Source organism: Salvelinus fontinalis, chromosome 34, assembly GCF_029448725.1.
Source record: "Salvelinus fontinalis isolate EN_2023a chromosome 34, ASM2944872v1, whole genome shotgun sequence".
Classification (NCBI taxonomy): domain Eukaryota; kingdom Metazoa; phylum Chordata; class Actinopteri; order Salmoniformes; family Salmonidae; genus Salvelinus; species Salvelinus fontinalis.
Genome location: NC_074698.1, coordinates 34440760 through 34451535, shown reverse-complemented (window position 1 = coordinate 34451535; position 10776 = coordinate 34440760). Strand labels below are relative to the sequence as shown.

The window sequence follows — 10776 nt, the reverse complement described above, 5'->3', positions numbered from 1 at the left end:
AGCCTGCTTTTGAATGCTTAGCAGGACCTGAAAATGGTCCAATTCACGCACTTATCAAGAGAACATCCATGGTCATCTCTACTGCGTCTGATCTGGTGGACTCACTAAACACAGATGCTTAGTTGTAAATTATGTCTGAGTGTTGGGGTGTGCCCCTGGCTATCCATAAGGTAATACAATTATGCCTTCTTGTTTTCTTAATATAAGGAATTTGAAGTTATTTACACTTTTACTTTGATTACTAAGTATATATTAGCAATTACATTTACTTTTAAAACGTAAGTATATTTAAAACCTTATACTTTGAGTTTTACTCAAGTAGTATTTTACTGGGTGACTTTCACTTTTACTTGAGTCATTTTCTATTAAGGTATCTTTACTTTTACTCAAGTATGACAATTGAGTACCTTTTCCACCACTGCGTGTTTGTTTGTTTGGGGATGTCTGTAGACATGGCAGGAGTCACAGAACGGTTTTAAAATGGCCTTTTGTCCGGCACCTTGCAAACACACTATCAGCAGCCAAGCGGCGTTTCTGATCAACACTGGAAGCAATATTTACATGTTGGCCCATCATTTATTTTCTTTATTGTGTACAAAATATACATTTGCGTTATTCATTTATTTGTCAACTTAGATAAAATTACAGAGGTCCGGATCTCGGTGTCCTCATATGTACGCTGAGCAAAAATATAAACGCAACATGCAACAATTTCAAACATTTTACTGAGTTACAGTTCATATAAGGAAATCAGTCAATTTAAATAAATAAATTAGGACCTAATCTATGGATTTCACATGACTGGGCAGGGGTACAGCCATGGGTGGGCCTGGGAGAGAAATATGATTTTTGTGCGTATGGAACATTTCTGTGATCTTTTATTTCAGCTCATGAAAGATACTGTAGGACCAACACTTTACATGTTGCGTATATATTTTTGTTCAGTGTATTTACAGTCATGATTGGAGAATCAGACTTTGTCAAATGAAAAAGAAAATGACACACTAAATAAAACATGTAATTCCCTGTTAGTTGTGCACTTCAAAGTGTATGCTTCAGTTGATGACATTGTTAGACTGCTTTCCCTGTTCAGGAAGACCACAATGTGTGATATGCCCATTACACGAAAGAGGAAGTACTGTAGCTAACTAACAGGTTTTGACAAAAGTTTGAGGTTGTTTTCACAAAGATTGTTGCCTGTGACAAATTCTGACATTAAAAACATTTGTATCCTTTACATTTTTTTTGGTCAACTTCGAGAATGATGAAATGCTCAGCGTGTACCAGCTTCTTGGCAGAAAAATAAGAAGTGCAGTATATACATTTGTCACGACTTCCGCCAAAGTCGGATCCTCACCTTGTTCGTTCGGCGGTCGACATCATCGGTCTTCTAGCCATCGCCGATCCACCTTTCATTTTCCATTTGTTTTGTCTTGTTTTCCCACACACCTGGTTTACTTTCTCTCATTACTTGTCGTGTATATAACCCTCTGTTCCCCCCATGTATGTGTGTGAAATTGTTTATTGTAAAGTGTTTGTGCACTCTGACTGGTTTGCAAAGGGTTATTTTGTACCCATATTTTGTTGTTCTGGGTGCCGTTGTTTTTGTTTCATATTAAACTGCTCCGGTTTTTACCCAGTTCTGCTCTCCTGCGCCTGACTTCCCTGCAGCCAGTCACGCACCCCTTACAACATTAAGATGGATGATATCCGTTTTAATAATAGCCACCCAAGCAACCTCTTGCAAAACTGATTGTGAAATCTGTGTTTTTTTGCTTTGACACATCAAACCACATTTTCCTCTTTCTCAAACATGTCTGAAATCATCTGTCTCTATTTCAAAAAGTTCACATGTTTAAAAATAAATGCACAACAACGATATAAAAAGAGAACTAGCTGAACTTTAAGCCATATAAGGTGCTTTGGTCTCAGCTACACAAAAACTAAATGGTATCTTATTGCTTCACCATCATCTTGCCGATATCTCGGGGACTTTATTATTTTGGTTGTAGGTTAACATCTGATTTCCTGTGATAACCACTAAACATGTCTTAGTAGAGAGTTAAATATATTTATAGTCATGTGTGCCAGATCAAACCTCATGATACTGGACCCAATATGAGATCTCTCTGCAGGAAAAGGCTGTGAGATGGCTGTAGGCCTATTGTACAGTGGCTCTAGAAGAACCTGCCTGTCTTGATAGTGGAGTACTCTGTTTCTCCACCGCTCTCCAGACTCACTGCTGCGTTCCCTTTTCCTTTCATGTGGACGATGGTGGAGTATGTGACTGAGGTGTCCTCCTGTAGAGAGGGACAATACGAGACACAAGCACTGCTGCTGACATCTAGGGATGCACAGATTCACACTCATTTACACTATAGATCATGTTTATACTAACAAACACACACTCTCTCTCTCTCTCACTCTCTCTCTCTCTCTCTCTCTCACACACACACACACACACACACACACACACACACACACACACACACACACACACACACACACACACACACACACACACACACACACACACACACACACACACACACACACACACACACACACACACACTGTACTTCTCTTACTGGAGCACTGAGGGGTGTTGTTGTCTCCTCTTGGTTGTTGTTTCTGGGTTCTTGAACCGTATCATACATTACAGAGGGATCATCCTAGAGAGGAGAGATACAATGAGACACCACAGGCGGCGGGTGGCACCTTAATTGGGGAGGATGGGCTCATAGTAATGGCTGGAACGGAATCAATGGAATGGTATTGTACCCGTTTTCTATGTGTTTGATGCCATTCCATGAACTCCATTCAAGCCGTTATTATGAGCCGTCCTCCTCTCAGCAGCCTCCTGTTTGAGACACATAAAACAATGACGTCCACAGCACAGAAATAGCACAATGATTGAGACGTTATCTTTCTTGAGACCCTAATTTGGCCACTGAATTTGACATGACTTGATCCAGTAACAGTCTTTAAGACACACACAAACACACTGTCTCTTACTGGTGCACTGAGCAGTATTATTGTCTTGTCGCCTAAACCAGTGTTTCTGTCTGCAATCGTTGAACACATTGCAGAGGAATCATCCTAGGAGACAGAAAATTAGACACCTACAGTAACCTTGTCCCATTAACCGTATAATACCACAATGATAAGTGGGATGTGAAAAGTGGCAGTAATAAAGCCTCTCTTGAAAAAGCCAAACCTTGACCCAGGAAATATAAAAAACTATTGGCCTATATTGAATCTCCCATTCCTCTCAAAATGTTTTGAAAAAGCTGTTGCGCAGCAACTCACTGCCTTCCTGAAGACAAACAATGGATAAGAAACGCTTCAGTCTGGTTTTAGACCCCATCATAGCACTGAGACTGCACTTTTGAAGGTAAATGACCTTTTAATGGCGTCAGAATGAGGCTCTGCATCTGTCCTCATGCTCCTAGACCTTAGTGCTGCTTTTGATACCATCGATCACCAGATTCTTTTGGAGGGATTGGAAACCCAAATTGGTCTACACGGACAAGTTCTGGCCTGGTTTAGATTTTATCTGTCCGAAAGATATTAGTTCGTCTCTGTGGATTGTTTGTCCTTTGACAAATCAACTGTAAATTTCGGTGTTCCTCAAGGTTCCGTTTTAGGACCACTATCCTTTTCACTATATATTTTACCTCTTGGGGGATGTCATTCGGAAACATAATGTTAACTTTCACTGCTATGCGGATGACACACAGCTGTACATTTCAATGAAACATGGTGAAGCCCCACAATTGCCCTCCCTGGAAGCCTGTGTTTCAGACATAAGAAAGTGGTTAGATGCAAATGTTCTACTTTTAAACTCGAACAAAACAGAGATGCTTGTTCTAGGTCCCAAGAAACAAAGAGATCTTCTGTTGAATCTGACAATTAATCTTGATGGTTGTACAGTTGTCTCAAATTAAATTGTGAAGGACCTCTGCGTTACTCTGGACCCTGATCTCTCTTTTGACGAATATATCAAGGACAGCTTTATTCCATCTACGTAACATTGCAAAAATCAGAAACTTGATGCAGAAAAATGAATCCATGCTTTTGTCACTTCTAGGTTAGACTACTGCAATGCTCTACTTTCCGGCTACCCGGATAAAATACGAAATAAACTTCCGTTAGTGCTAAACACGGCTGCTAGAATCTTGACTAGAACCAAAAAATGTGATCATATTACTCCAGTGCTAGCCTCTCTACACTGGCTTCCTGTTAAGGCAAGGGCTGATTTCAAGGTTTACTGCTAACCTACAAAAGCATTATATGGGCTAGCTCCTACCTATCTTTCCGATTTGGTCTTGCCGTACATACCTACACGTACGCTACGATCACAAGACGCAGGCCTCCTGACTGTCCCCAAAATTTTAAGCAAATAGCTGGAGGCAGGGCTGTCTCCTATAGAGCTCCATTTTTATGGAAGGGTCTGCCTTCCCATGTGAGAGACGCAGACTCGGTCTCAACCTTTAAGTCTTTATTGAAGACTCATCTCTTCAGTAGGTCCTATGAGTGTATGAGTGTAGTCTGGCCCAGGAGTGTGAAGGTGAACGGAAAGGCACTGGAGCAGCGAACCGCCCTTGCTGTCTCTGCCTGGCCAGTTCCCCTCTCTCCACTGGGATTCTCTGCCTCTAACCCTATTACAGGGGCTGAGTCACTGGCTTACTGGTGCTCTTCCATGCCGTCCCTAGGAGGGGTGCGTCACTTGAGTGGGTTGAGTCACTGACATGATCTTCCTGTCTGGGTTGGCGCCCCCCCTTGGGTTGTGTCGTGGAGGAGATCTTTGTGGGCTATACTCGGCCTTGTCTCAGGATGGTAAGTTGGTGGTTGAAGATATCCCTCTAGTGGTGTGGGGGCTGTGCTTTGGCAAAGTGGGTGGGGTTATATCCTGCCTGTTTGGCCCTGTCCGGGGGTATCGTCGGATGGCCACAGTGTCTCCTGACCCCTCCTGTCTCAGCCTCCAGTATTTATGCTGCAGTAGTTTATGTGTCGGGGGGCTAGGGTCAGTCTGTTATGTCTGGAGTATTTCACCTGTCTTATCCGGTGTCCTGTGTGAATTTAAGTATGCTCTCCCTAATTCTCTCTTTCTTTCTCTCTTTCCTTCTCTCTTTCTTTCTTTCTTTCTCTCTCTCGGAGGACCTGAGCCCTAGGACCATGCCTCAGGACTACCTGGCCTGATGACTCCTTGCTGTCGCCAGTCCACCTGGCCGTGCTGCTGCTCCAGTTTCAACTGTTCTGCCTGCGGCTATGGAACCCTGACCTGTTCACCGGACGTGCTACCTGTTCCAGACCTGCTGTTTTCAACTCTCCAGAGACAGCAGGAGCGGTAGAGATACTCTGAATGATCGGCTATGAAAAGCCAACAGACATTTACTCCTGAGGTGCTGACCTGTTGCACCCTCAACAACCACTGTGATTATTATTATTTGACCCTGCTGGTCATCTATGAAAATTTGGACATCTTGGCCATGTTCTGTTATAATCTCCACCCGGCACAGCCAGAAGAGGACTGGCCACCCCTCATAGCCTGGTTCCTCTCTAGGTTTCTTCCTAGGTTCTGGCCTTTCTAGGGTGTTTTTCCTAGCCACCATGCTTCTACACCTGCATTGCTTGCTGTTTGGGGTTTTAGGCTGGGTTTCTGTACAGCACTTTGTGACATCAGCTGATGTAAGAAGGGCTTTATAAATACATTTGATTGATTGATTGATTGTTCTATCTGTCTTCCTTTCCCATCACTCTCAATGTGATAGAGCTTCTAAATGATTTATTTACCTTTTTCTTTCCTTCTGTTTTGCTCCCACTGCTTTTCTCCCCTGTGTTTTTCTTTCCTGGGGATTAAAAACACAGTTTAATACACAAAACAAATCATTTCCGCATTCCACTGAATTCATTGCTTTTCTGAGTGGTTGCAATCATTGAATACATACTGTACCTTTGTTTCTCTTGAATAAGTACAAAGCCACTCCAGCGATGATCAGTATGACTGGTAGAACAGCCAGTAAGATGTATTGGATTGGATTGTTTTGTTGAGGGGAAGCAGATGGATCTTCTCCTGAAGTCCCCACCGTGTCTGCCCCTAAAGGACATGACAGTGTTCTGTCAGTCTACAGTGTAACAGATAGCTTGGCTGTGTGCAAAAGAGAACTCTTCCAGTACAGTCCAATACAAGAGATTATGGGGTCAGCTTGAATAGTGATTTTTGTTCAAAGTTCTGTAAATGTACCGGCCCTTTGATGGGAATATGGGTTATATAAACAGAAACATACATTTAAATGATTTCATTTAAATATTATTTTTATGGAGAACAATTTCATAACAAACATTCACTGACCTTTAGGTGGCGTTGTTGGTATTAGGAATTTTGTGCTGTCTAGTCCATTTGGTTGAGTTAATGGTGGGAGTTTGGTGGTAGTGGTTGTGAGGGGTTGGTATTTCCCTGACAGACAAGAGGAACATTAGCCAGAGCAAAGGCACATTACAAAGCTATATTATGTACTTCAATCTAATGAGTAGAACATTTGGTGAAATGTGTTATCTATTTCACTCAACTCAGTCTGTCAGGTCAGGTAATCTACGTACTGCAGTGCTGTTGGCCTGGAAGGGCCCTCGTTTTACAGTATGTTGTTACAATATCTAAAGTATGTTGTTACAATATCTACAGTATGTTGTTACAATATCTACAGTATGCTGTTACAATATTTACAGTATGTTGTTACAATATCTACAGTATGTTGTTACAATATCTACAGTATGTTGTTACAATATCTACAGTATGTTGTTACAATATCTACAGTATGTTACAATATCTACAGTATGCTGTAACATATCTACAGTATGCTGTTACAATATTTACAGTGTGCTGTTACAATATCTACAGTATGCTGTTACAATATCTACAGTATGCTGTAACAATATCTACAGTATGCTGTTACAATATCTACAGTGTGCTGTAACATATTTACAGTGTGCTGTTACAATATCTACAGTATGCTGTTACAATATCTACAGTATGCTGTAACAATATCTACAGTATGCTGTTACAATATCTACAGTGTGCTGTAACATATCTACAGTATGCTGTTACAATATTTACAGTATGCTGTTACAATATTTACAGTATGCTGTAACAATATCTACAGTATGCTGTTACAATATCTACAGTGTGCTGTAACATATCTACAGTATGCTGTTACAATATTTACAGTATGCTGTTACAATATTTACAGTATGCTGTAACAATATCTACAGTATGCTGTTACAATATCTACAGTGTGCTGTAACATATCTACAGTATGCTGTTACAATATTTACAGTATGCTGTTACAATATTTACAGTATGCTGTAACAATATTTACAGTATGCTGTTACAATATTTACAGTATGCTGTTACAATATCTACAGTATGCTGTTACAATATCTACAGTATGCTGTAACAATATCTACAGTATGCTGTAACATATCTACAGTATGCTGTTACAATATCTACAGTATGCTGTAACATATCTACAGTATGCTGTAACATATCTACAGTATGCTGTAACAATATCTACAGTATGCTGTAACATATCTACAGTATGCTGTAACAATATCTACAGTATGCTGTTACAATATCTACAGTATGCTGTTACAATATCTACAGTATGTTGTTACAATGTTTACAGTATGCTGTTACAATATTTACAGTATGCTGTAACAATATCTACAGTATGCTGTTACAATATCTACAGTATGCTGTAACAATATCTACAGTGTGCTGTTACAATATCTACAGTGTGCTGTTACAATATCTACAGTATGCTGTTACAATATCTACAGTATGTTGTTACAATGTTTACAGTATGCTGTTACAATATTTACAGTATGCTGTAACAATATCTACAGTATGCTGTTACAATATCTACAGTATGCTGTTACAATATTTACAGTGTGCTGTTACAATATCTACAGTATGCTGTTACAATATCTACAGTATGTTGTTACAATATTTACAGTATGCTGTAACAATATTTACAGTGTGCTGTTACAATATCTACAGTATGCTGTTACAATATCTACAGTATGCTGTAACAATATCTACAGTATGCTGTTACAATATCTACAGTGTGCTGTAACATATCTACAGTATGCTGTTACAATATTTACAGTATGCTGTTACAATATTTACAGTATGCTGTAACAATATCTACAGTATGCTGTTACAATATCTACAGTGTGCTGTAACATATCTACAGTATGCTGTTACAATATTTACAGTATGCTGTTACAATATTTACAGTATGCTGTAACAATATTTACAGTATGCTGTTACAATATTTACAGTATGCTGTTACAATATCTACAGTATGCTGTTACAATATCTACAGTATGCTGTAACATATCTACAGTATGCTGTAACATATCTACAGTATGCTGTAACAATATCTACAGTATGCTGTAACATATCTACAGTATGCTGTAACAATATCTACAGTATGCTGTTACAATATCTACAGTATGCTGTTACAATATCTACAGTATGTTGTTACAATGTTTACAGTATGCTGTTACAATATTTACAGTATGCTGTAACAATATCTACAGTGTGCTGTTACAATATCTACAGTGTGCTGTTACAATATCTACAGTATGCTGTTACAATATCTACAGTATGTTGTTACAATGTTTACAGTATGCTGTTACAATATTTACAGTATGCTGTAACAATATCTACAGTATGCTGTTACAATATCTACAGTATGCTGTTACAATATTTACAGTGTGCTGTTACAATATCTACAGTATGCTGTTACAATATCTACAGTATGTTGTTACAATGTTTACAGTATGCTGTTACAATATTTACAGTGTGCTGTTACAATATTTACAGTATGTTACAATATTTACAGTATGCTATAACAATATCTACAGTGTGCTGTTACAATATCTACAGTATGCTGTTACAATATCTACAGTATGTTGTTACAATGTTTACAGTATGCTGTTACAATATCTACAGTATGTTGTTACAATATTTACAGTATGTTGTTACAATATCTACAGTATGCTGTAACAATATCTACAGATGTTTTCCAAGAGTAGATAATATCAATAATAGTGTTCAAAAAGATTGAAGTGATTAATCAGAATTGTCTGTCTTACTTTGAATATAAATTTTGATGTCTGTCGTTTGAGTCTCACTGATTCCACACCTGTACCACCCCTGATCGTCCTCAGTGACGTGTGAGAGGAGGACAGAGAGGTTCCCAGGAGAGGTGTTATTAAACAGCTCCACTCTGCCTCTGTAGAGATCACTCTGGGTTGATATTATGTCAGGTGTCTGTTGACCTCTGAGTTTAGTCCATGTGAAGCTGGGAGGTTTAGCCTGGGTGTTACTACAGGAGCAGGGCAGGAGAACAGACTGGCCTGGGGATCCATTGACCACCCTTGATCGAGGTTCTGACAGAGTGCAGCCTATTGAAACACAAAGCAATGTATTATTGGACACTTATTTTTGTAATTACAGAAAATGGTAGATCTCTACAACTACTACCATACACACCGAACCATATCATTAATGTTGTATCCATTTTTGCATTTGAAGTTTCCTGTTTTACCTTCTATATATACAGCGATGTAAGCTTGATATTAGCTGCATCTCTTGCCTTTAACAGTGAGTTTGATGTCTCTGTATTTTCCATGGCTGATTCCACACCTGTACCACCCAACATCGTCCTCAGTGACGTGTGAGAGGAGGACAGAGAGGTTCCCAGGAGAGGTGTTATTAAACAGCTCCACTCTGCCTCTGTAGAGATCACTCTGGGATGATATTATGTCAGGTGTCTGTTGACCTCTGAGTTTAGTCCATGTGAAGCTGGGAGGTTTAGCCTGGGTGTTACTACAGGAGCAGGGCAGGAGAACATACTGGCCTGAGTAGACAGTGATCTCATTATAGTTAGTGACTGACAGAGTGCAGCCTGTTGAAACACAAAACAACATAAGCCATAATGTTTTTAATGTCATTGCAGGATTACAGAGCTCCATTAACAATACACCATCAAATATAAGATCTGTATGGTAGTAACTGTATCAAAAGATTATTTTGCGTCATTTTACATTTTTCTCGTACTTTAAACAGTAATCCACTCATGTTGACTTTGGAACATGGACTAGTCTGAGATTTCATCAGCATTTTAATTGTTTAAAATCGATGCTATAAAAACATTGTTATTAAACCATACAATCAAGAAACCCATTTAAATCTGTATTGAAAAAAATAAACCAGCAACATTTTCTGTGTTTACTGTTTGCTGAAGCGTACAGTATGTATTTTTCATCTGCAAGATATTCTGCTAACTTTCTGTTTTTCAACACATGCCAGATGTTGTTTGAATACATTTATCTGATACTTTTACTTATGCAGGGTAGGTAGGAGGTTTTCTTTGCTATACATATTACATAGGATATTGTATGACTCACCTGCAGTGATATGAAGGAAAGAGCTGATCAGACACACAGAGATCCACATGGTGACTGTCCACTGATGTTGAGCGATATGATGTAAACCAAGATAGAAACTATTTGTTCAGTGTTTATTATGCGTAAAGGTTCAATGCAACTGTGTTTATCTTAATATCAAATAATTTCTGGGTAACAAGTAAGTACAAATCTGGCGTCTGAAGTGGCCACACAGCATTTACAGCGATGCAGCCTCCACAGAAGTCAGGGCATTCATACTTCTTGCTTCACGGAGCAGAGCTGTTGTGAAGGGAGTTG

At 39.3% G+C, this 10776-nt stretch overlaps 1 protein-coding gene across 5 annotated transcripts; it reads right to left on the bottom strand.

Moving 5' to 3' along the window:
• Positions 1-556: 556 nt before the first annotated feature.
• Positions 557-10776, bottom strand: LOC129833763 (polymeric immunoglobulin receptor-like). 5 transcript variants are annotated; one of them, XM_055898561.1, is made up of 9 exons: positions 10480-10776; positions 9666-9977; positions 9163-9474; positions 6356-6460; positions 5957-6100; positions 5797-5852; positions 3016-3099; positions 2589-2672; positions 557-2300 (listed from the first exon to the last, which is right to left on the bottom strand). In XM_055898561.1, exons 1-9 carry the CDS (start codon positions 10526-10528, stop codon positions 2178-2180), a joined length of 1269 nt encoding a protein of 422 aa, XP_055754536.1. In that variant the 5' UTR covers positions 10529-10776; the 3' UTR covers positions 557-2177. The 5 variants fall into 5 exon arrangements, with proteins under 5 accessions (XP_055754536.1, XP_055754537.1, XP_055754538.1 ...); XM_055898562.1 differs by having other exon boundaries at positions 9666-9929; XM_055898563.1 differs by lacking the exon at positions 3016-3099.

Coding starts and splice junctions, on each gene's coding strand:
- LOC129833763 (XM_055898561.1), bottom strand. CDS start 10,528: ATGTGGATCTCTGTGTGTCTGATCAGCTCTTTCCTTCATATCACTGCA. Junction 9,475..9,665: donor CATCAAACTCACTGTTAAAG/GCAAGAGATGCA, acceptor GTGTTTCAATAG/GCTGCACTCTGTCAGAACCT. Junction 2,301..2,588: donor CAACACCCCTCAGTGCTCCA/GTAAGAGAAGTA, acceptor CCCTCTCTACAG/GAGGACACCTCAGTCACATA.